At 42.4% G+C, this 25,446-nt stretch overlaps 1 protein-coding gene across 2 annotated transcripts in view; it reads right to left on the bottom strand.

Moving 5' to 3' along the window:
- Positions 1 to 11,727: 11,727 nt before the first annotated feature.
- The window catches only part of LOC120914294 (class I histocompatibility antigen, F10 alpha chain-like), a 93,414-nt gene continuing 79,695 nt past the window's right edge, over positions 11,728 to 25,446 (bottom strand). Inside the window, exons 4-8 of one of the 2 annotated variants that reach the window (XM_040324926.1) lie at positions 21,175 to 21,453; positions 17,230 to 17,328; positions 14,681 to 14,713; positions 13,021 to 13,066; positions 11,728 to 12,402 (exon numbers count right to left, since the gene is read on the bottom strand). In XM_040324926.1, coding sequence (XP_040180860.1) covers positions 13,023 to 13,066; positions 14,681 to 14,713; positions 17,230 to 17,328; positions 21,175 to 21,453 — 455 coding nt within the window. In that variant the 3' untranslated portion in view covers positions 11,728 to 12,402; positions 13,021 to 13,022. Of the gene's footprint in view, positions 12,403 to 13,020; positions 13,067 to 14,680; positions 14,714 to 17,229; positions 17,344 to 21,174; positions 21,454 to 25,446 lie in introns of both variants that reach the window. The other variant, XM_040324925.1, reaches the window with a different exon arrangement.

Here is a 25,446-nt window from a genome sequence, read left to right on the forward strand (position 1 = left end):
TTTTTTTTCCTTGCTCCTTCCGAGATCAGGGTTCCTCTTATCACTGCCTTATGGGCATCCCATATTGTTGCCACCGAGACTTCCTCTATCTCGTTTAACATGAAATACTCTTCCAGCTCCTTTTTTACCCTTGTTAAACTGGTCTCCTCTATCAACAAGTGTTCATCTAACCTCCAATTTTGTTTAGGTCTCGGATTTCCTGAAATGTCTATTATAATACTTACTGGTGCATGATCGGAGATCATCATGGTTTCTATTTTTGTCTCCACCACTATATCTAAAGTCCTGTGATCTACCAATATGTGGTCGATCCTTGAATAGGTCCCATGGACCGGGGAGTAAAATGTGTAATCACGTTGGTCAGGGTTAAAGACTCTCCAAGCGTCGATCAACTGACTCCTAAATAAAGCATCCCTAAGCTTTCTTAACTGTGCGCACCGAACACTCGATGTCTGGGATGTCTTATCTATTTTTGGGTTGATGCATAGGTTAAAGTCTCCTCCCATAATTACTCTTCCTCTCCTAAAATCTGTTAGTTTCCCTAGTATTCCCAAAAGAAATTTTATAGGTAAGACATTTGGGGCATAAACATTTACTAGAGTACATTCCAATCCCTCCAATCTTCCTCTCAGAAAAAGGAATCTCCCCTCTGGGTCTGTCAGTCTATTGGTTAATTCGAACCGTATCCTTTTTGAGATTCCGATTGCTATCCCTCTAGCTCTTTTGGAGATGGTATCCCCATAGTACCAAATGGGGAAGTCTGGTGCATGTAATCTAATGTTTGATCCTAGGGTGATATGCGTTTCCTGTAAAAAGGAGATGTCTGCTTTATATCCCTTCAATTCCTTGAGTACCTTATGTCTCTTGGTTGGGCTATTGAGACCTTTCACATTATAAGATATACATTTGATTTGTGGCATCTTTAATCTTTTCCTTTTTTCTGATTATTTTGGTGAGATAGGTCCCATCCTCCCTCCCCTCCTCCCCTCCTCCCTCCCTCCCCTCCTCCCTCCCCCATCCCCTCCTCCCTCCCTCCTCCATCCCCTCCTCCCCACTCCCTCCCCTTTCGGCCAGTTATTGGCCATTGAACCGTCCTCCATGTCTGGTCCAGTTTCCTCTAGGTGGGGTCCTGGGGTTGCCTCCCCTCCGCTCTAATTCTAGAGCGGGGGAGAGGGGGGATGGGTAAATCCCCAACTCACCGGGCATCACCACAGGAGACCAGGCGGGGAAGAAAAAAAAAAAAGAGAAAAAAAAACACAGAAAACAAGATTTTCTGGAAAGTAGGTCATTGTAAATTCACACATCTTTCTCCCCCCCTATCTCCCTCTCCTCTATTCCCATCCTGGTAGATCAGGGATCTGGATATCCATTTTTTTACAGAATTCTTCTAGGTCCTCCGGGAATCTAAGTATCATCGATCTTCCGTCTTTTGTACCAATTAGACATGCCGGGTGTCCCCAAGTATATTTAATGTTTAGATCTATCATCTGCTTTAACAGTGGTTTCAGTACTCGTCGCCTTGCCAGGGTCTCAGCCGATAGATCAGAGAATATCTGTAACTCTATCCCCATCTCTTGTTCGCTCTGAACTGGCTCTTTGTGGGTTCCCCACTCTATGCACCACCTCCTGCATGGTCCGCTCCCCTCTTCTCCCGTCCATCTCCAGCCCTTTAGCCGCTGTCCACTCTATGGACCCTTTCAATCCTGATGGGGTCTTCTATTGGTTTTTCCAGAAGGGGGTTGAAAATCTTCCGCATTATTTTCCTGAGATCTTCTCCCCTTTCCTCTGGGATTGACCTTATCCTCAGATTTTGTCTACGGTTTCTATTTTCTTGATCTTCTATTTTATAGAGGATAAGTCTCTGTTGTCGTTGTGTCTGGTCTATTTGGTCTTTTATTTCTTTAACCTCTTGTTCTACCGTCTCTGTTCGTTCTTCTATTGTTACAATTCTGGACATAAAGTGTCCTAGGTCTGTGCGTAGGTTCTGTATTTCCCCTTTAATTTCCTCCTTGATCGCCGTTTCCATCCTTCGCAGCATCTCTGCGATTTCTCCGTTTAAGGGGTACTGCATGTCTGATCGGTGTCCCTTGTTCCCATTACCTTCAGGCCCGTATTCTGTATTGCTTTCTTCTCTTGTCTCTATTGATGTTTCCTCCCTGGGGTTTCTTATTTACAGACTTTGGATCTTTGTTAGATTGTTGCTGTTTTGTTCCTCCCTGGGCTCCTTGTGTTTGTGGGCTAACTCCTTTGGTCATAAAAGGTCTAATAGAGCTTGTTGTTGATATATTACTCGGAGTTGTCGGGGGTCCCCCCCTTGTAGATCTGCTCGTCATTCTGCTCATATTATTCTCTCTTTTCCTGATTCTTTTCCCCAGTTTGACCTCCTACTGCCTCCCTCCTATCCCCCTGATCCCCTCTCAATTTTCCACCAAGTCCCCCTTTCCTTCCAGATGGCGAGGGGCGAGATACTGGGTGGAGACTGATATGATAGGTGTCAAGCCGTAAAATTTCCCTCTGCCCGAGGGGAAAACTGTCCCTGATGTTGTTGTATGTATAATTATCCGCCTCCTCCTAGGATACTTGGGGTAGTCCTCTGGATATTTGGGATCTCGTCCTATATTTATCCAATTTCTACAAGTCACTATATGTGCACTGTGAAAGGAGGTTGTTGGATCAGAGAATTATACTCAAAGAAACGGGAAAAAAGAAATACCCCCCACTCCTCCAACAATGGTTTTATCAGAACCCTCTAGGGGTTTCTTCTACCTACGTTCTACAAGTCCCCCTTTACGAGAAATACTTCCGAGAGAATAGGGGACTATGAAGAGAGATCCGACCTTATCCCCTGTGGCGATGGATTTATTCAGGTACAAAAGTTTTACCAGCCCTTCGTGTGGTCTGTTCAAGTTTCAGAACTTCCTGCCGCACGTTCCACTCTCCACCTCACCCCTTCATTTATAGGTCTTCAACTGCTGTGAACCCTGGCCCGGTCAAACATAGTGTGGTACAGCCGGGGATAGGGGGTATGTGTGGCGTTCCTATAGGTGTCCGGCTTCTTTGGGTCCCCTTATCTGTACCTTGTAAGATGCCTCTATATACAATGGGGGGTATCCCTTTAAAAAAAAATAGGTAGTCCCCTTTCAACCAGTTTTTGCAATATCCCTTAGACAAGACAGCCTCTTATGGTAAAATGGGAAGTTATTAATTACAGTTTATCCTTTGGTACAGGGAACATTTTGTGCAGACATTACTTCTCCTGGTAAACAAATAGCAGCTATACAAAACCAAGTCCCACGCTGTATTTTACCTCATTGACCATGCAAACGCTTGACCCTCTTCCCTTAGGGGTCCTTCACTTTTCCTCTTGTGCGAGAGAGGGGACGCCACTTCCAAGAGAAAAAAAATAAATAAATAAATAAACTTTTCCCCTCCCTTGAGCTGCTGTGTCACTCCCCCCTGCCGCACTATATCTCACCGTGCACCAAATCTATTGGGTAAAACGGTCCCGTTTGCTCTAGTACATTCAGATTCAAGTAAAAAGATTTATCAGCTAATGCTTATGATTAGTTTTTGCCACCTCCTGAGAGCACCTTAGCAATATCTTTACATGTCCTTACTCTCAATATAGGTAGATAGAGCTATGTCTCTGAATGAAGCCAGACCTTTAACCACCACTTTTACAGCATTAACATCATTTTGATCTCATTTTCACAACCTCCTTGTCCTCTCTCTTTGGGGGTTACTTTTACCTTACCTCCACGTATCTTACTTCCTCTAGATACTTTTGGGGAAAGCAGAAAGTTAACCGCCAACCTTATCTCCCGTGGTGATGGATGAGGGTTGATGTACTCTACCGTCCTCCAAGCGCTCCGTCTTGTTTCAAACCACCTGCTGCATGGTCCGCTCCCCTCTTCTCCCGTCCATCTCCAGCCCTTTAGCCGCTGTGCACTCCAGAGCGGATCGGTATCATGGTACGGCACAAGCTGTGCCGGTCCGTGCCACGATCTATTCCACCGCTACGCTGCAATGTTGTCCAGAAGATAGCCTCCGGAAAGCGGTGTGCGGTATGGGGCGTGCGGCATACGGCTGGAGGCTGTCGTCTCCACCTTCACTTGGCGCGGTCCGTCCTCATGCCCGGCCGTCTCCCAGCTGTTCGCTCCCCCCACCTGCGAGCGCGCCTCCTCCTCACGTGCGCGTGCACGCCATCAACGCACTGAGCTTGACAGCCAGTTTTGGAGTTCTGACGCTCCTTTTGTGTCGGTGTCTGGTCAACAAAAGGGCCTGGTGGTCTCGTTGACCACCATTTCTCGGTGGATCAGGCAGGCTGTCATACAGACCTATGCTCTTGGGGGGCGGGCACCCCTTTTCCAGTCACGGCACTTTCGACCAGGGCAATTGGTGCTTCCTGGGTTTTCCGACATTATGTGTCTGTCTCACAGGTGTGCAGGGCAGCGACTTGGTTGTCCGTTCACACTTTTTCCAGATTTTACATGGTTGCTGTGAGTGCATCTTCTGATGCTTCTTTCGGCCGCTAGGTTTTGCAGGCGGCTGTTTACTGTTGCACCTCCTCTGTTGAGGAGCTCTGCTTGTTTTGGGTTGAAGTTAAAATTGGTTTTACTGATACTGTTCCCACCCCTCGTTTTTGACACTGCTTGGGGACGTCCCACTTGTCAAGATTTAAGGACCAAAAATTTAAAAGTATTTTATTAAGTTTTTTTGTGATAGACCAACATAAAGTGGCATATAATTGTGAAGTGGAAGGAAAATTATAAATGTTTTAAATTTTTTTTTTTTTTTACAAATAAAAGTGAAAAGTGTGGCCTGCATTTGTATTAAGTCCCCTTTACTCTAATACCCCTAACTAAAATATAATGGAACCAATAGTCTTCAGAACTCAACTAATTAGTAAATAGAGTCCAACTGTGTGTAATTTATTCTCAGCATAAATACAGCTGTCCTGTGAAGCCCTTAGAGTTTTGTAAAAGAACCTTAGTGAACAAACAGCATCATGAAGGCCAAGGAACACACCAGACAGGTCATGGATAAAGTTGTTTAAAGCAGGGTTAGGTTATAAAAAAATATCCCAAGCTTTGAACATCTCACAGAGCACTGTTCAATCCATCATCTGAAAATGGAAAGAGTATGGCACAACTGCAAACCTACCAAGACATGGCCGTCCACCTAAATTGAGAGGCTGGGCAAGAAGAGCATTCAGAGAAGCAGCCAAGAGGCCCATGGTAACTCTGGAGGAACTACAGAGATCCACAGCTCAGGTGGGAGAATCTGTACACAGGACAACTATTAGTCGTTCTCTCCACAAATATGGTCTTTATGGAAGAGTGGCAAGAAAAAAGCCATAAGATGTCAAATTTGCAGTTTGCGAGAAGCCATGTGGAAGAAGGTGTTTTGGTCAGATGAGACCAAAATTGTACTTTTTGGCCTAAAAGCAAAAAATGTGTGGTGAAAAACTAACACTGCACATTACCCTGAACACACATCCCCACCGTGAAACATAGTAGTGGCAGCATCATGTTGTGGCGATGCTTTTCTTCAGCAGGGACTGGGAAGCTGGTCAGAGTTGATGGGAAGATGGATGGAGCCAAATACAGGACAATCTTAGAAGAAAACCTGTTAGAGTCTGCAAAAGACTTGAGACCGGGGCGGAGGTTCACCTTTCAGCAGGACAACGACCCTAAACATACAGCCAGAGCTACAATGGAATGGTTTAGATCAAAGCATATTCATGTGTTAGAATGGCCCAGTCAAAGTCCAGACCTAAATACAATTGAGAATCTGTGGCAAGACTTAAAAATGCTGTTCACAGATGCAAAAGTGGTCAGACACCTTTGGTGAGTTGCCATTTGCCACATGAGCACTCGTGATGAAGCTTTTATTTGAAGGAACATCAAACCAGAAGATTTCATTTATTTATGGTGTTGGGATTGTCACTTTGGCCTTTTATATATGTATTTGCTTTTGTAATAACCATTTACTTTTTCACTTTTATTTTGTATGTTTGTAGCGCCAACACCTTTACGTAAGATTTTTTTCCTATAATACAGTTATAGAGGTTTTCAGATTCTAAAACCAAAACATGTAAAACGTGGAAAGATCAGGAATGATATTATTATACAAGATTTATATAGCACCATAAGTTTACGCAGCACTTCACAATAAAAAGGGGACAGTACAATTACAAGGGAGGGAGATGTGGTACAAAAGGTAAGGGTGTCAGGGAATGATCTGATGGAGGGGACTCAAGTACAGTCCTTAGGTGGAGGTGGGGTAGGCTTCCCTGAATAAGTGAGTTTTCAAGGATTACCTAAAGGCTGACAGGGTAGTAGCTGACCGGACATACCGAGGCAGGGAGTTCCAAAGGATGGGAGAGGCTTTGGAGAAGTCCTGTAGGCAAGCAAGGGAGGAGACAACAAGGGAGTTTGAGAGCCGGAGGTCCTGAGAGGAGTGGAGAGGACAAATTGGGCGATATCTGCAGATGAGACTGGTGATGAAGCTAGAGGCGACGTTGAGGATGGCCTTGTATTTAGAATTTTATACGGCGGGGTAGGGAAAGCCAGTGGAGAGATTGGCATAAAGGGGTACCAGTCAAGGATCGGTTAGTAAGGTGTATTAGCCTGGCAGCAGCATTCATAATAGATTGAAGGGGTCTAGCCTGTGTAAAGGCAGGCCAGTGAGGAGGGAGTTGCAGTAGTCAAGGCGGGAAATAATCAAGGAGGGAATAAGTTGTTCTGTGGTGTCAATAGTTAGGAAGGTGCAAATTCCGGAGATGTTGCGGAGGTTAAGGCGGCAAGATTTAGCCAATGATTGGATGTTGGGGCTGAAGGAGAGGTCAGAGTCTAGGATTACACCCAGCACCCTGGCATGTGCGGAGGGACCAATGGTTGTTCCGTTCTCAATAATAAAGTCATATGAAGGGGACCGGGAGGGGGAAATATCTATGGGAATGTTAATATGTAGGGCAGCATTTGGAGCAATTACATTTTCAGTGGCTCCTCTGGGCCACCATCAATGAATAGGTCACATACTGACAGCTGTTCTGTCACAATCCTTTATCAAAAATTTCTGGGTGGAGCTTTGCTAACCCTAATTTGTGACTCCAATCTTCTGTGTAATGCAATGTAGCAACCGTTTCAGATTCTACAACATGCCTGGACCAGTATGGAAAAATACAAGACAAGGTAATAATATGTTTTTAAATTTATTTTTCTGATAAAAAACAAACAGTCTTTACAGCAGAAAAATAATTGCATTCTTAGATTCAGTGGCATTAAAAAAATTAACATTCAAATTTATTTTTAAAGGAAACCTCTTTTAACTCATTCACACCTGAAGATGATTTCCAGCAAGTTCCTCCCACTTTTCTAAACAACAGTTCTTACATGCTTATGTTGCCATCTATGATTATGTGGAATACTGAACGAGGCAAACAATATGCTTCATTTAAAGCTTAAAGTGGATGTAAACCCAGTTCATGAAATTTGAGCTGGGCACATATATCTGCAGTGTTGTGTTATCTCTCTTCAAAGAGCCAAGTCCCATAGCTCTCTCCTGAACCATTCCTCTGTTATCAGCCTGAAAACTCCTGACAAATTCTCTGACACATCAGATAAAAGCAACCTGAAATTTCTGTCGGGGGAGGTTGCTAAAATAGATTAGCAGGGAGCTGGCCCTGTTACAAAACACCTCTAATGCTTAGTACACACGGCCGGTTTTTCCGGTCGGATCAAAAACCGACGGTTTTCCCCACAGATTTTCTGCCTGCCTTGCATACACATGCCCAGACAAAAGACCGCCTGTCCAAAATGCGGTGATGTACGATGGCACTATAAAGGGGAAGTTCCATTCCTTTGGGCTGCTTTTGCTGATCCTCATGTTAGTGAAAGTTTGGTGAGAGACGATTCGCGCTTTTCAGCCTTGTGCTTTTCAGTCCATGATGTTTACAGCAAGACAAATGTGCTATCTCCATTACGAACGCTAGTTTTACCAGAAAGAGCGGTCCCGTCTCATACTGGATTCTGAGCATGCACGTTTTTTTTTCCCGTCGGAAAAGCATACAGACGAACGGTTTTCCCGCTGGGATTTTTTCCTGACGGGAAAAAAGAGAACTGCTTCTCTTTTCTTTTCCTGGCCAAAAGCTCTCATTGCAGTTTTCCCATCAGAAAAAACGGTTGTGTGTACGAGGCATGAGAGTCTCTGCCTATGTGGAGAGGGGGTGTGTGCCTTTCTTCCAATCAGCAATTTTAGCCATCTTGGCTGTATGCCCAGACGTCACACTCTGTGTTAAAAAGGAAGAGAACATTTCCAACCATGATCTGAACTTTCTAAATAGTATATAAATGTGAAGACAGCAGATATGCATATAAAACTTATGTAGGGAGATTTGGTTTATCTCTGTGTATCATCTGAGGCTGTTCACTTCACTGGGTGTATGGAGGGTTTACATCCACTTTAAATGCAGCAAAAGTAAAAACCAACCACTTTAATCATCTTACAAAAAAAGTTACATCAAAGAATACACCATTCAGCATATATTCTATCAGAACCTATTGTGTCTAGTACAGTGATCACTTTCTGTTGCCCTTTTTTGTGGAGTTACAAAGTGAGAACTCCAACCCCAGAGGTTTCATTTAAATTTTAATTGGTAAATATCAGAGAATGAGAGCAGACAACAATATACTGATATACTGGTTAGATACAGAAGCTATAGCACATTTTCTTTTTTTTTAAATCTGATCACTTTTAGAAATAAAAATAAAGAGTAAAAGAATACATGTATACTATAAAACCCCCAAACCTGATCACATTGATCAAAAATATATGCAAACATTAAAGTGAACCTGTGCTTTATGCATGCCAGAAGAAATAAAAGCTACACTTAACTCCAAGTTAAAGTGTTACTAAACCCAGGAACCTGCATTCTCTATATCTGGTCTCCCAAAGAACACGGAAATGCAATTATTTTAGTAAATATAAACTTCTAAATACCCTTTCTCATTAGCAGTATAGGGCAGTCTTGTGACTTCTATCAGTGTCCGGCTGAGCACTGGTTATAGCTTTTAGGAGGAGTATTCATTCTCCTTTGATTGTCCTATGACAGTGTATGACCCTATACCCTCTGTTTGGACAGTGCTGATTGGCCCTGTGCCGATCACATGCACCTGCTCAAAAAAAAAAATCTCTAGCAATACACACCAAACTGAGCATGTGCAGAGTGCCTCCAAGGCTCCATTTAATTAGTAGATGGGTTGGGGACAGTGGAAGATGAGGAGGATCAAAAAAGACAGGATTAAACAGCCTTTTTACACAATACAGAGGATAGGATTAACCCCTTAGGTTCCACAGTGAGTATAACAAGCATGCTTTACTGCACGTTGAGACTGATTTTACTGCTGAGGGTTTAGTAACACTTTAATATAAGAATCATGTACTTACCTTTCCACTAAACCCCAAAATTGCTTTGATCTGTTGCTGGCCTGTCTGAGAAATAAAGCTGCCTATCCAAACCCCAGAGACCAATTATCAGGCCATCAGCTGGAGGCAGGAGAGTGTATGCAACTCCTGTCAAAATAATCTCAAACAAGCAAGCATAAGGGGACTACTGTACATGCTCCTGATATTCTATGGAGGACAGTGAATGTTTATTTTCCCAGTATCGGTGCAGGTTTACTTTAAGCATAAAACAGCCAGTAATGTGTATATATAATAATTATATGATGAAAACGAACCTGTCATAAGGCAATATATTCTTTCAAATCTTCTGAGGGCAAAGATAAATTGCATATGTTTTAGCAATCCATTATTGTCCCACTATATACACCCAACATGCATGCACTAATAAAAGTCCAACAAAAATGCAACACCACATTTCAAAAAGTTAAATATTCCACAGAGTTCCGAGAGCACAGAATGTATGGTATCTTTACCATTATATTGGCACACAAAAAAATAATAGAAAACTCTTGTGCTCACCATACACCAACCATCTAACCAGCAGCAGTACCACAAAGTGTTAACCAACTTGCAAAATTGTGTAAAAAATAAATTGTACTCTGCTACAGGAAGATTAAACTCTCTTAAAGATAGAAACACCAAGAAAATCCCAATGAATGAGCTCAGGAAGAAAAAAAAACATAGTGCTCTCTGTATAGCTTAAAATCAACTAATATTTATTAAAAGCTCACTTAAATAAAACATATTAGTATAAGCTCATCTTATATTAGTGATTATAGAAGTACTACGTAGCTTGCCACTCTCACCGACACCTGGAATCAAATCCTTTAGCCTGTGCTGCTGCTGGAAAAAACAATTTCTCCTCTTTACACTGGATGATTATCAGCTCTCCACACTCCACCCAAGCAAGATTTCCTTGGTGTTGATCTTTGAGAGGGTGAGGTTTAATTATTAGAGCCATTCCTGGTGGTTTTAAAGGGACCTTTGCAGTTGACCTTTTATAACATTAAGGTCCAACATTGAAGGTGAGCATTTGTCCACAAGAGTTGGTGGAATGAACATTATCTAATCTTTGTTCCCTTCCAATTGCAGTTTGTTGGATGTTAATCTTAAAGAAAAGCGGACTATTTGACATGAAATTATGTTTGATTTCACATGCGCAATTTTTCATTAATGAGTGTAACGTTTTTCCAACAGTTTTGATTTATTCACATGAACAGTCTATTGGATTCATTTATATAGATTAAGGGTCCTTTCACACGGAGCGGACCGTTTCTGTGTCCGCTCCGTGTGTCCGCCAAAGCTCAGCGGGGATCATCCGTCATCCCCACTGAGCTGCCGGCGGATAGGGCGGTCCCCGCACACAGTGCAGAGACCGCCCTGTCTCTGCTCCGCTCTCCCCCATGGGGGATCGGATGCAGACGGACCGTCTGTCCGTCTGCATCCGATCCGTTCCGCCGGACGGAAGAAAAATAGGGTTTCTTCCGTTCGCAAAAGCGGATCCCGACGGACGCGGACGCTAGCGGATGCTCCATCCGCTAACGGACTTGTAATGAACGGACGAACGGTCCACTAGTGTGAAAGGACCCTAATATTGTAACATGTTAAAATGTATTTTTACACATATTACCAGGCAACTCCACCTTTCCGAAAGACCCGATACTCTAATGCCGCGTACACATCATCGGAAATTCCGACAAGAAAAGTCAGATAAGAGCTTTTGGTCAAAAATTCTGACCGTGTGTAGGCTCCATCGGACTTTTTCTGTCGGAATTACCACCAACAAAAGATTGAGAGCAGGTTCTCTATTTTTCCGACGGAAAGAGTTTCTATCGTAAAATCCACTCGTCTGTATGCAATTCCGACGCGCAAAAAAACATGCATGCTCAGAATCAAGCAGAAGAGCCGAACTGCCTATTGAACTTCATTGATCTCGGCTTGTCGTTCTTGACGGTCTGAAGATTTGTGTGACCGTGTGTCTGCAACACAAGTTTGAGCCAACATTCCGTCAGAAAAAATCCACGATTTTCTTGTCCGAATTTTCAATCATGTGTATGCGGCATAAGGCCTTGTTTACACCTGCATTGCACTCCGAAGAACAACCCGAATTTGGACCACTCTTCAGAGAGCATTTGACAGGTGGTGAGGAGGCATATAAGACATAATCATTAAGGAGCCAGCCTCTTCCCATTCCTGTGAAGGCTTACTATCTTCATAATCTATGCCTGGTTTTCTAGGCGCTAATTTTCTAATATTTTGCCAACTTCAGTCCTTTTATATTCTCGCCAAATATACTATGCTTTTGAAGAAGCGTGTCCGCACGTGAAACATGTCAAGCCCTAATTTTCTCCAATCAAATTCAATCTATTAAATCTATTGCTGCAGGTGTTGAGCCACACTTTCAGGACATTTATGTTACTATGGAAAGAATCTAGCGATCTTCCTTAAAGTCTTGTTACCAGTGTGGTTTCTCCACTAGCTAATGAAATGTTTTGATTGGATGTTTGTATATTATCTGTGTTATGTAAAGGATTTTTAGAATTCAACTTTATTTATGTATTTATAATAAAAATGTTATATTTTTATAAAAAAATAGCTATGAACATCTATGAAATTTTCTCTCGAAACAAATCGTATAGCAGACAGGATGGTTCCTATGTAACCCACCAGCTGCTGAATGTATATAATATAAAGTGCACCAGACAAATATCTGGTATGAGTGGTACAGATCCTAAAATTTCAAACAATCATTATCGAATGTTCCCAACAATCCTAATATCAGCTACGGTAATTGTATCTGCACATGAGATGCCCGATTATGGAATATGACAGGTTCTCCCTAAATCACAAAATGCGTATTTCTAAACTGAAAGAAGCCAAGCTATACATGTATACAGACAAAGGAAACAGTCCGCATTCTTCTCCTTTGTGGACCTGCAAAGACAAACAAATTAAGTAGAATTACTTTCCTATATCAGAAGTCTTTTTACTCTCAGAAGAATTTTTACATAGGAATACATAAATGTAGTGAGAGGTACTGTATTCTTTAAATGTGAAATGGAGAATTCACCCCAACATGTTCTACACAATGAAAACTCTTGTAATAAATGCCCTTCCATGGATAGTACACATCCCTTTTTAGAACACTATTTTAGACTGTATAACATTTCTTTACACACTTTGACAGTTTAGCACAACTTGTGGAAACTACACAAAAGACAACAAATCTACAAGCTTCAGAGACAGCCAAGTTCTCCTCTTTTCCTCACCCAAAGAAGAGCCCTGATCAGTCTCAAGTGTTTGCAGTTTTTATGCAGTCAACCAATAAAAAAATGTTTTGTGGGGAAGAGACCCTTGACCTCATCAACAACCACAACAACCCCCCAACCATGTTGTTGGCATGCAACCTGGTATGGTTCAAGAGGGGGGGCTGATTGCTTGTCCTCCTCCATTTTCCTGGCCCGACAGGCTGCATGCTCGCATAAGAATCTGGAATGGATTTTAGGGGGACTCCATTCCATTTTTGTGTGTAATAGGGAACTGAAAACTTACATTCAGGCCTTCTCTGCGTTGGAGTTGTCAGACGTGGTGTCAGAAGCTGCAAAATATACATCAGTGATTATCATGTACAGTACATCTATTATACTGCAAACAGATCTATATCAGTAGTTATACTGATATAGATCTGTTTGCAGATCTGCTCACACACAGGATAAAGCTCACACACAGGACCTGTATACAATGCAGATACAGACCGAGAAACACAGCTACAGGCATAGGAACACAGCCATAGACAAAGGGACACAGCAATAGACATAGGAACACAGCAATAGACAAAGGAACATATAAAATATAGATGCGCTAATATTAACTTAAAAGGTGATAAAACGTACAAAGAAAACTAATCAGGGAGAACACTCCATAAACTGTGAATTACTAATATGTCCTTAATTAGTGCACAGTGATTAGCAGGATTCCATGCAGAGAAAAAATCACTCTCTTTAATCTGAATGCTAATCCAGCCCTCCACCGCTGTGATCAGATGATACAGGCACTCACAGACAGGGATTGCATGAAAGAAAAGAGAAAAAACCTCATTGCGCAATATTCGATGACAGATCAAAAAATGTAATCAGAGCATTGACATATGCACTCACGAATCCCCGCTTTCAGTAAAGCATGAAAACGCCACTCAGTATGTTGTTTCCTCAGCTCAATCCGATGCACTCGGATTCGATCGCAGGCTCCTCCCTACGCGTTACGTCACAGGTACGCGACTTACTCATGGGTTCAAGTCGCGTGCGTAAGTGAGTAAGTCACGTGCCTGTGACGTAACGCGTAGGGAGGAGCCTGCGATCGAATCCGAGTGCATCGGATCGAGCTGAGGAAACAACATACTGAGTGGCGTTTTCATGCTTTACTGAAAGCGGGGATTCGTGAGTGCATATGTCAATGCTCTGATTACATTTTTTGATCTGTCATCGAATATTGCGCAATGAGGTTTTTTCTCTTTTCTTTCATGCAATCCCTGTCTGTGAGTGCCTGTATCATCTGATCACAGCGGTGAAGGGCTGGATTAGCATTCAGATTGAAGAGAGTGATTTTTTCCCTGCATGGAATCCTGCTAATCACTGTGCACTAATTAAGGACATATTAGTAATTCACAGTTTATGAAGTGTTCTCCCTGATTAGTTTTCTTTGTACGTTTTATCACCTTTTAAGTTAATATTAGCGCATCTATATTTTATATGTTTCACTGTTTGGATTTGGTATCACTCAAGATAGCAGCTATATTATTTGTTTTTTTATTTAGGTGCACGTGGAATTGATTATTTAATTAGCGCTGTAGTATATTTTTCACAATAGACACAGGAACACAGCAATAGACACAGGAACACAGAGATAGACACAGGAACACAAAGATAGACACAGGAACACAGCAATAGACACAGGAACATAGCAATAGACACAGGAACATAGCAATAGACATAGGAACACAGCAATAGACATAGGAACACAGCAATAGACACAGGAACACAGCAATAGACACAGGAACATAGCAATAGACACAGGAACACAGCAATAGACATAGGAACACAGCAATAGACACAGGAACACAGCAATAGACGCAGGAACACAACAATAGATACAGGAACACAATACACATAGGGACACAGCAACAGACCTAGGAACATAGCAGAAGGATACTCACTGTTGGTGCTCTTATAGCCAGCCCTTGTCTTCTCTGAAATATAAAGACATAGGGTTAGGAACCAAAATATAAAAAACTTTACTTCTATATTTTCAAATCGGAGAATTTTGCATTAAAAAAATAAAAATGTTAAAAGGGAATTGTATAGTTTGCTTCGTATAAGATGAAAAATTCCGATTTTTTGTTTACCTGTAAAACTGCTTTCTTGGAGTACATCACAGGACACAGAGGAGTTAAAGTATAACTTTTTTCTTAGTTCCAGTGGAGAGGGATTAAAATTCTTGGCAGTTTTTAATTGCTGTCTGTGTCTCCATTAACCACTTTAGACCCGTAAGAATTTCCCCCCTTCCTAACCAGAAAATTTTTTGCGATATGGCACTGCGTTGCTTTACCCGACAATTCAGCTATCGTGCAATGCTGTATCTAAACAAAATGTACATCCTTTTCCCCCCCACAAATTAGAGCTTTATTTTGATGGTATTTGATCACCTCTGCAGTTTTTATTTTTTTGTGCTATAAACAAAAGAAGAGCGACAATTTTGAAAAAACATAATTATTTTTTACTTTTTGCTATAGTAAATATCCCAAACTAAAAAAAAAAAAAAAATTCCTCAGTCTAGGCCGATATGTATTCTTATACATATTTTTGGTAAAAAAAAAAAGCAATAAGCGTATACTGATTGGTTTGTGCAGAAGTTATAGCGTCTACAAAATAGGGGATAGATTTATGGCATTTTTATTATTTACATTTTTTTACTAGTAATGGTGGTGATTAGCTATTTTTATTGGGACTATGATATTGCAGCGGACAAATCGGAAACTTTTGACACTTTTCTGGGACCAGTGAGATTTATAAAGCGATCAGTGCTAAAAAAAAAAAAAAACACAGCAATAGACACAGGAACACAGCAATAGATACAGGAACACAATACACATAGGGACACAGCAACCGACCTAGGAACTTAGCAGAAGGGTACTTTGTTGGTGCTCTTATAGCCAGCCCTTGTCTTCTCTGAAATATAAAGACATAGGGTTAGGAACCAAAATATAAAAAACTTTTACTTCTATATTTTCAAATCGGAGAATTTTGCATTAAAAAAATAAAAATGTTAAAAGGGAATTGTATAGTTTGCTTTGTATAAGATGAAAAATACAGATTTTACCTGTAAAACTGCTTTCTTGGAGTTCATCACAGGACACAGAGGAGTTTGTCCACAGAAACTGATTACTGTATAAATGTCACTTGCAGGGAAGGGGACAACACTAGGGGGCGATCAGGGGGTTAACTGTGGGGGGATGGGACTGACTAGAGGAGGAGAGAGATTGTTGTTTCTACTTAGCACATGATCTGTCTCCTCCCTGAGAGAACCGGGAATTGTGTGTTTACACACACACATAGATCAGATTCTCGCTCTGTCACAAGTGATCGCGGGTGCCCAGCAGTCATCGCATCCGCTGGGCACTTGCATCGGCTCCAGGGACACGCTGTGGGCACACATGTGCCTCCTACAGCGTCTTAAAGGCCTGATGTACAGCTATGACGGCTCTCCCCGGGGAGCCATCCTGCCGCAGTATAACTGCCACCATATGTGATAGGCTAACTCATTAGCCAAAAGGAAGCTATGGAGCAGGAAGAAGAATGTCCCTGTGCAGTATAGTATGCACTCAATACTTGGTCGGGACTCCTTTAGCATGAATTACTGCATCAATGCGGTGTGGCATGGAGGCGATCAGCCTGTGGCACTGCTGAGGTGTTATGGAAGCCCAGGTTGCTTTGATAGTGGCCTTCAGCACATCTGCATTGTTGGGTCTTGTGACGGGAGTCACTTTGAGTGGGGGGCTTGTGGAACCCAGCTTGGAGATCTCTAGAAACCTCAGTGTCTAGCTCCCCTGGCCCCTCCTATGTGTAAATCACCCTGTGTCCATTAGGGGCTCAGGGTGACTGAGAACCCCAGTCTGATCTGTGCTAGTCGGACTTGCTGTACAGCCACACTGGAATGTTGTACAATATATTGTGTGTTGTCTCATGCTGTTCATGGAGTTGTATATATGTTTGTACATGTGTTTCAATACACAGTCTGTTGTTTTTACCCTACATTGAGTTATGGCTAATAACTGGGTGCTCTGAGGGATCTTGGATCGCGTGGTACCGGACAGAGGAAGCATTTATGGTGGGCAGACACAGGTCTTGTGTCTCATCTTCCTCTTGACAATACCCCACAGATTCCCTATGTGGTTTAGGTCAGGTGAATTTGCTAACCTATCAAGCACAGCGATACCATGATCATTAAACCAGGAATTAAAGAGTCTAACATCTGATGCAGCTGTGCATGGAAGCCAATCAGCTTCTTACTTCGGCTTGTTTCAATTAAGCTTTGCCAAAAAAATCTGGAAGCCGATTGGGTTTCATACAGAGCTGCACCAGATTTTACACTCTCCTATTTTAGTAAATCACCTCCCTAATGTGTTTATTCCCTACAGTAAAAAAATAAATAAAAAACATTGTTAATGTGCTAATGAAATTATTATTCCCTCATCCTTATACTTACTTATCAATAAAACAATTGCAATAATAATAGCAAGAACAACAATGACTCCAATAGCAGCTCCAACGATCACTCCGACTGAAGGACCATTGCTTGGTGGATCTGACAAAGATAAATATAAAGAGAATCAGATGTTGGTGAGTCTGGGATTCTTACACACATATTATTGAGTTCACAAAATTCTGAAAACCATTAGCCACCATTACATACATCACTACTGCACCATATAGAACAGTGGGCAAATACAATTGGTAAATTTGTTTACTTGGCTTATAATTTGTATTTACTGTTCCATGAAAGAGGGGTGCTAATATTTAATAAAAATATATAAAAATTAATCTTCCTTAAAATGTATGAGGAATAGAAGGCGGGAATTTCCCAGCACACAGATTACCTCCTATACAGCACTATGTGATGTGTATACTATAGATGGGGCGTACACACAAAAGAAGAATACAAACAGGAAGGTAAGAAGATTTAATTGCAGACTTACTGGGAGGGGGGGATTTACTAACACTAGAGCGTGCAAAATCTGGTGCAGTTCTTCATGGAATCCATTTCCAGATTTTATTGTCAAAGCTTAATGTGATTGTAAAGCTTTGTTGTTGTTTTTTTTTATAACAAACATGTTATACTTACCTGCTCTGTGCAAGGGTTTTACACAGAGTGGCCCAGAGCCTCCTTTTCTGGGTTCCCCCCGGTGGCACTCCTGACTCCTCCTCTTCTTAAGTGCCCCAATGGAGAGCCGCTTTCCATGGGGGCACGTGTGCGGGCGCGCTCCCGAATCCTGCTGCTGTGTCCATTGACACAGACAGCAGGACTCGGCCTCCACCTCACTGGATTTGATTGACAGCAGCAGAAGCCAATGGTATCAATCTATCCAATGAGAACCCAAGACAGCGGCTGGAGCTGCTGTGCTTGTCCCTATTGCTGGAAGAATTGGATTCAGGTAAGAAAAAAAGCGGGGCTCTGGGGGCTGCTGCAGCACAATTATTTTGCACTTTAAAAGTGGAGGTCCGGTTTAACCTCCCTGGCGGTATGATTCTTTCAGAAAAAAGGTGCTGAAAGCGGTACCATTATTTGCAAGGAAATTTGGCGTTTTATACTGTAGGCCTGTAATTCTTAGGAATAACTCACTTAAATCTGACCAAACAAGAGTCTAGTAGGTATCCCGGGTATGAATTTTTTTTTAAAACAAAATTATAAATTATAATATAATAAATAATTATAAAAAATAATAATATAATTATAATAAAAATTATTCAATAATGTAATCAACTCAATCACTGAAATTTGCTCAGTTGCAGAATTGTCGCTGTCATTACTTTTATTTTTTTATGACGAATTTCCCCACAAATCGCTATCGCACAATTCTGCAAGTGATTATAATTTATTATCGCTGTTTTCTAGCTGCTCTAAAACCATTTTTGACATAAAGGGACATTTTTGGTTGCTATGGACAATCTCCAGTTTCCAGGCAGAAAGAACAGTTTTTATTATATAAAAGTACATGTAGGGCACTGGGCAGACCACTAGGGACAAGGGGGGTGTGTATTTTTTACATACAGTACTGTAATCTATAAGATTACAGTATACTGTATGTAATGTGTTTGTTTACGTTTTTGAATTTGGCGCCGTTCTCCGCTCCCGTGCGTCGTAATGTCGCAGGGAACGGAGATCGGCGGCACAGGAGGGCACTGTGTGAATCGAGCGAGGTCCTGCTCGCTCACACAGCGCGGTGGCATCGCTGGATCCAGGTACAAGGTAAGTAAACAATGCCTGTGGATCCAGCGAGGCAAGCCCGAGTCTTACTCGGGGTTACCAATCACAGCACAGAAATTTAACCCGGAGTCAGACTCGGGAATACCGCCAGGGGGGTTAAAAAAAAATTAAGTCAGCAGCTACAAACACTGCTGACTTTTAATAAGGACACTTACCTGTCCAGGGTGCCCACGATGTTAACAGCCGAAGCCGAGCAATCATTCGGGTCATTGCTGCTTCACTGCCCGATTCCCTACTGCGCATGCTCGAGTCGTGCGGCGCTATGTGAATGGGCGGATGTCTCCTGGGACACACACAAGGTCCCAGAAGACACCGCTCCCCATTTCCCAGAAGGCAGCATGAGGAGGAGAAGAAAGAAGACCACCGCAGACGAGGACGTGGCAGATTAGGGCGATCTGCCTAGTAACAGCCATTTCTGGCAAGTATAGAAAAAGAAATAAAAAATTCACATTTTTTGTAGCCTTTTTGGCTATTTTATTTTTTTTATTTTTTTTAGGGTGGACCTCCAATTTAATGCATACAATGCATTAAGGTGAAAAACCGTGAGGGTTTACAACCCCTTTAACTGAACAAACTAACAAAGTTAGAAGCTGATTGGCTACCATGCACAGCTGCACCAGATTCTGAGTGCTTCAGTTTGAGCCCCCTTTCACACTTGTACGACTTCATAGTCGCGCGATTCAATGAATGCCTGTGTAAGTGGCATCAAAATCGGACCAAAGTAGTGCAAGGACTACTTTGAAGTAGGCACAACTTAAAGTCGTGCCAGTATAAATGGTAGTCATTGAAAATAATGGAGAATGACTTGTCATACGATTTTGCAGTCCAAAATCGTGAGACAAGTCGTATAAGTGTGAAAGGGGACTTAGTAAATCTCCCCCACCGTGTCTCTTCACCACAAATACACCTTCCTGCACATTTTTTTTATAGTTCTTCAAATGCAGCAACTCATAGCAGCCAATAACATATGCTCTGCTAAAGTCAGACTGTTACAAGATAGATTATGATTGGTTTCTGTGGGTTAAGGCTAGGTTCACTTCTCTGTGTGTGGCTGCGAGAATCACATCTGTCCTCGCACCCGCAACCACCCGCAGCTAAATCATAGGAGACGTGTGGGGCTGCCATTCATTCTGAATGGCACCCCCAAGCATCTCAGCATGCAGTGTGTTTGAAGGTGTATGCACCTTTTGTGGAAACACAGACACAGCAACCAGTATATTTGAATGGGCTGCTGTGACCGTGCAAACGTGGGCCGCACAAAATGTGGAAGTGTGAACCTAGGGTTATTCACATAGGGCTAACAAATATCATATTCAGCGGGAGTAGGACTGCCATGTGTGAAGATCCCATTGAAATGTCCTTGGTATTTCAACATTAGAATCCTATAGAGAGATTATATGCCACATAGAATAAAAAAATAACTTTAGGCTCCACTCGCACTTGCAAATGGGGCTGATTACCTGTCTGCATCCAGGGTCGATCATTCACAAGTAATCGCTCCATTTCTTTTACTGATTACATGCCAGCAGCCACAATTAGCTGTGGAAGCTCTCAGCCTCCAATTGCTTTTATTGGGGCTTCTGGCTGCAGCTAATTGCTGGGAACCCCCGCTTTGTCTCCTGCATGTATTCACCCCATTTGCAAGGTAAAAAGAAAAGATAGAGAAAGAAAGATAGTTTTTGTCCAGAGTGGGGCTTTAATAATACTTTCAAAAGAGTCTGCACTCGTTGCCCACACTGTTCTGGGTTTCCAGGAGAATGCTTGTAATCCAAAGAACTCGCATATCAAAGCGAGTTTCCCCATAGAAGTCAATGGAAACTAACATAATTCATTCCACATTGACTTCTATTGCATGCAATACCGCATGTTGCCAGAGTTGGGGGGCGCCAGAGACTCGGAAATACTCGGAGACCACTCGTATGCACTTGGAAACACTCGCTAAAGGAGTATTTCCGAACGGCTCCGAGTGTCACCGGCACCCCCGCACCTCTGCCCAAAAGCGGTACTGCACACGGCAGAGTCTTGAATCCTGCTCGTTTTGCGAGACGCTCACTAACCGAGTAAGAATTTAAAAAAGATAATTGCTCGTATTGCAAAACGCTTGTTAAACACGTTACTCGCAATCAGAGGTTCCACTGTACTGTATTCTGTGTAAATATCACTCACCCCATATCACACTGAGAGTCTCTTCCCCCAGACTGCTGTGCTCCACATGACAGGAGTAAGAGTCTTCCTCCTTGTTTGGCACTTCCGCACTGACTCTGATCTGATAGGTGCCATCAGGATGGGGGAGAATTGGAGTCATTTCATATGAAGGAATATGGTCTGTCCCATTCCTCATCCACTTCACATCCACAGGTCGGGGGTGAAACCCGTACACCAGACACTGAAGTCTGGTCACATCATCCGACTGACGATGACCCCACACCTTCACCTCTGGGGGCACTGAGAGAAAGAGAGAAAAACAAAAATCAGCTGGCTGTAGAGAAGGTCACATGTTCTGATCAGTTTCATATAAAGATTATATAACAGTGTTACCTCCCTTGGATAGATCCGTGTAAATTAGTATTATGTGAAGTAAAAATGTAGAAGCTGCAGAGTCAGTGTTAAAGTGGCTCTAAAGGCAGAATTTTTTTTTTTTTACCCTAATGTGTTCTATGCATTAAGCTAAAAACCTTCTGTGACCAGTTTCCCCCAGCACCCTGTTATAATTATGATGAAGAAATAATAAATTGTATAATATTCTGGTGGAGATGTTAAATTCAGTGAGGCCTCAAGACAGACGAACTGAAGGTCTTTGTGACTTCATATGTTTTCCAAGTTTCAATGGATCAACCATTCTAAAATATATAAGCCTTGTGTTGAAACAAAGTCACCTGAACAATAGTGGCCCTTTTCACGAAACCAAAGATATTTACCGGTCCTCGTTGGTAAGATTAAAGGATAGGCCCAACACGGCCATAAAGGTTACACAGATATGTAACTAGACTGTTATCACATGGAAATCACCCCTGTCTAACGAAACCCATTGTGTTAGACCTCAGGAATTGTGGATACAGCTAAACCATCTCTAAAATATTCATTGAGTCTGTTCAAAGTTCATTTCAAAACATTTTAGGAAGAGATTTAAATTTTATGCAGTCAGGCCTCGTACACCCGACCGAGTTTCTCGGCAAAAAACAGCAAGAAACTTGCTGTTTTTTTTTTTTTTTGCCGAGGAAACCAGTTGTGTTCCTTTTTTCGACGAGGAAACTATTGAGGAACTCGACGAGCCAAAAAGAGAGGATGTTCTCTATTTCCTCGACGGGAATGGAGAAAATTGGCACGTCGAGTTCCTCGACAGCCTAACAAGGAACTCGACGAGCAAAACAATGTGTTTCGCCCGTCGAGTTCCTCGGTCGTGTGTACGAGGCCTCAGTATTATTTTAAAAATACCTATATGTAGCACTAACCCCGGAGGAGCTGCTGGGTGGCACATTTACCTCGTGGCTCTCCGAATTCCTAGGAGTGAATGGTGCGTATGGCAGTAAAGGAATGTCTGCAACAGGTGTCTTTTGCTGTGCTCTTTATTACCCAGCCGGGTAAAAACAATAAACTGGTGATGAAAGGGATAGAGTTGAAGGAAGAAGGAGAACAGCAGATTCAGGCGTAGTATTTGGAACAGTCCTGCTCCCATATGTAACACTTTCTGTACCACTCCAGCCTGAGTGGGCTTAGCGTACTCGGACAGGCCTCTCTCACTGACCTGGCAGCCGGAGTATCACTCAAACCTTGAACTTGAGGAAAAGTCTCTGCCACAGACCCTCCTGGTATGGACTCAGGGAGAAACCTCTGCCACAGGCCCCCACCGATTGTAATTACGGAGACAATGCTCCTTTAAGAATTACGCCTGGATCTCCTTCTTATCGTCGCCCAGGTACCGACTGACAGGTGATCAATCCTTCAGTTTCCGGCAACCTTGATTCCCCGATGGTTTGTCGAAATCCTCTTGGATCGCCAGCCTCCCATTGGCTTTACGCAGATGGACTCCCCACCGTTCAGCTATACCGCTTGGGATCTTCAAGAAATGGGAACCCAGTCGATCACTGGGTCCCCGCCAGGGATGGACTGGCCATCGGGACTACCAGGAGATTCCCGGTGGGCCGATGGCTCAGTGGGCCGGTCAGAAGTCGTGGCGATCTACCAGTCAATCGCTGACAGCTGGCGCCTGATGGGTAGATCAAGATTTAGAAAAAAAGTGAATACTCTGCGCTGCCAATTGTATGTGGATGGTAGCTGCTAACACGGCTCATACGAAAAAGCAAGAAACAAAAGTATATATATGTGTAGCGCTGAGATTGACTAAGTGAAAATCAAAATACCATAGTAAGTGCAGTGATGAAAGTTAAAACACATATACCAATATTATGCACAAATCATAAGTCTTAAATGGGTCCCTATAGAAGAATGTGCCTGGGTGGCACGTGATCTGATACACCTGCTGTGATATCAGATGTGGATGCAAGGTTCAACAGAACACAAGACTGTGATGGTCAAATATATAAACAAAAGTTCATCAACATCAAAAAGTCATTCAGGTGAGTGAGTGAATAGATGAAAATTACGTGACTTCTTTAACGTGACAATCCCACCACCGAAAAAAGTGCAGGCTTACCGGAACTCATTGACCGATGATGACATATGTCAACAAAGGTCAAACAAGGCTTTATATGACAGATGTCAAAAACGATCCTTGGCAGGAAGCATAGGTCCGACTGGTTGAAATATCTTTGAGTAGGATGGGTCCCCAGGAGCAAGCTGGAAGCTGTACTTGTAGATGGAGTCCCCAAACCGATAAGCTCAGTGTATTAGTGGTGCATATAGAAAGGAGAGAAGGGTGGCCACATAGCGTAACTCCGTATAATAAATAAAATAAGTTTTTATTCACAGCTGACAAACTTACATTTGGCTGGAAGTATAAGAGCTCTTGCATGCAAATAGGGCGACAGTGGAGTCCTCCCGACGCATTTCGTGGTCAAAAGCACATCGTCTGGGGTATCTCTCCACTGTAGCCCACTCCAATATATATGTATTCCATATGTTCACATCCAATCAAATGAGGATCTGACTCACCCAACAATCAGCAATCACAGGCAGCACTTCCACCTATCGAAGCCTCCAAGCCTCTATGTGAGAAATGAACCTCATGCAAAAAACAGGAAGTGGATACAGCCCTTAATGTGACAGCCAATATAGTTTAAGCAGAGTCATTGCGAGTGAGAACATAGTGATTATCTTGAAGTGACTGGCATAATCCGTGTAATATATAGTGTGGATGCTTTTTTTTTAAAAGAATATACACTTATAAACATCGCGGTCCGTAGGTCTGGCCACTGCACATGTGCAGTACCCAAGCCTCGTTCTCAAATAGAAGGGGTGTAACAGACCGCAGTGGTCAAGCCTCATTTGTGTGTGTCTAAGATGACGCCGCCAATGTCCCAACACGCGTGCGTGATGCCCAAGCCTCACTATGAAAAAGTGAAAGGCTTCCTTGTGATGGGATCAAAGATGCTAGATGGTCAAAGCGCATGCGCGCGCGGGTCAAGCCTCGTTATGAAAGAAGCCAGTCGCGGTTGGTCGAATCAGCCCCCACAGGAAGGAGGCGCATATACGATCATGATTGGTTAGATCAGTAACCTAGATAAACGAACAGCAAAAAAATGTGTATATTACACCCTTATGGACGAGCGAAAAAAAGGAAATTAAAAACGTCGCCAGCACATGGAATATATAAACCAGTCAAAGAGTTACATAGAAAATTGTATATTAAATTAAAAGAGGATTGCCACATTCGATCTGACCAAAGAAAGAGGAAATTTCTGTCAGATTCGGGTGAGAGACAATCAGCATGTCTAAAACAATTGAAATTGAACATATGTTTATTACATTAAAATGTGGTCTGTGGCGCGCGCTGCCTTATATGAATAAGTGAGCGTGTAGAAATTACCACAGGCAAAAATAAAATAAATGTGCAATGGAATTGCAGATATAAAAAATATATTATAACAAACCTGCCTCATAGACTATAAAAAACTGCCTCATGTTTGATGTGAGTCAGATCACCACGTACATTAACACACGACATAAATAATCATAAATGAGACAAAAATACGTAGTAAGGAACAAGAAAGTTACTGCGCGTATAAACTTCACGCAGTACGAATTAAGTGTACTATAACATTTCCAAAGACCCAGAATACGCAAAATGCAGAACAGCGATAAACTCATGACACATTATTAAAGGAATTTATATCCCATTCAACATTCATTCCGAACGGGGTATATGTCTGGAGTTCATATATCCAGAAAGTCTCTAAGCGGGAAACCCCCCCGAGTCATGGCTCCACCTCTCCACGGGGGGGTATATTTGTCAATGACCACAAATTGTGTTCCCTTGGG

The sequence above is a fragment of the Rana temporaria genome, chromosome 9 (assembly GCF_905171775.1).
Source record: "Rana temporaria chromosome 9, aRanTem1.1, whole genome shotgun sequence".
Classification (NCBI taxonomy): domain Eukaryota; kingdom Metazoa; phylum Chordata; class Amphibia; order Anura; family Ranidae; genus Rana; species Rana temporaria.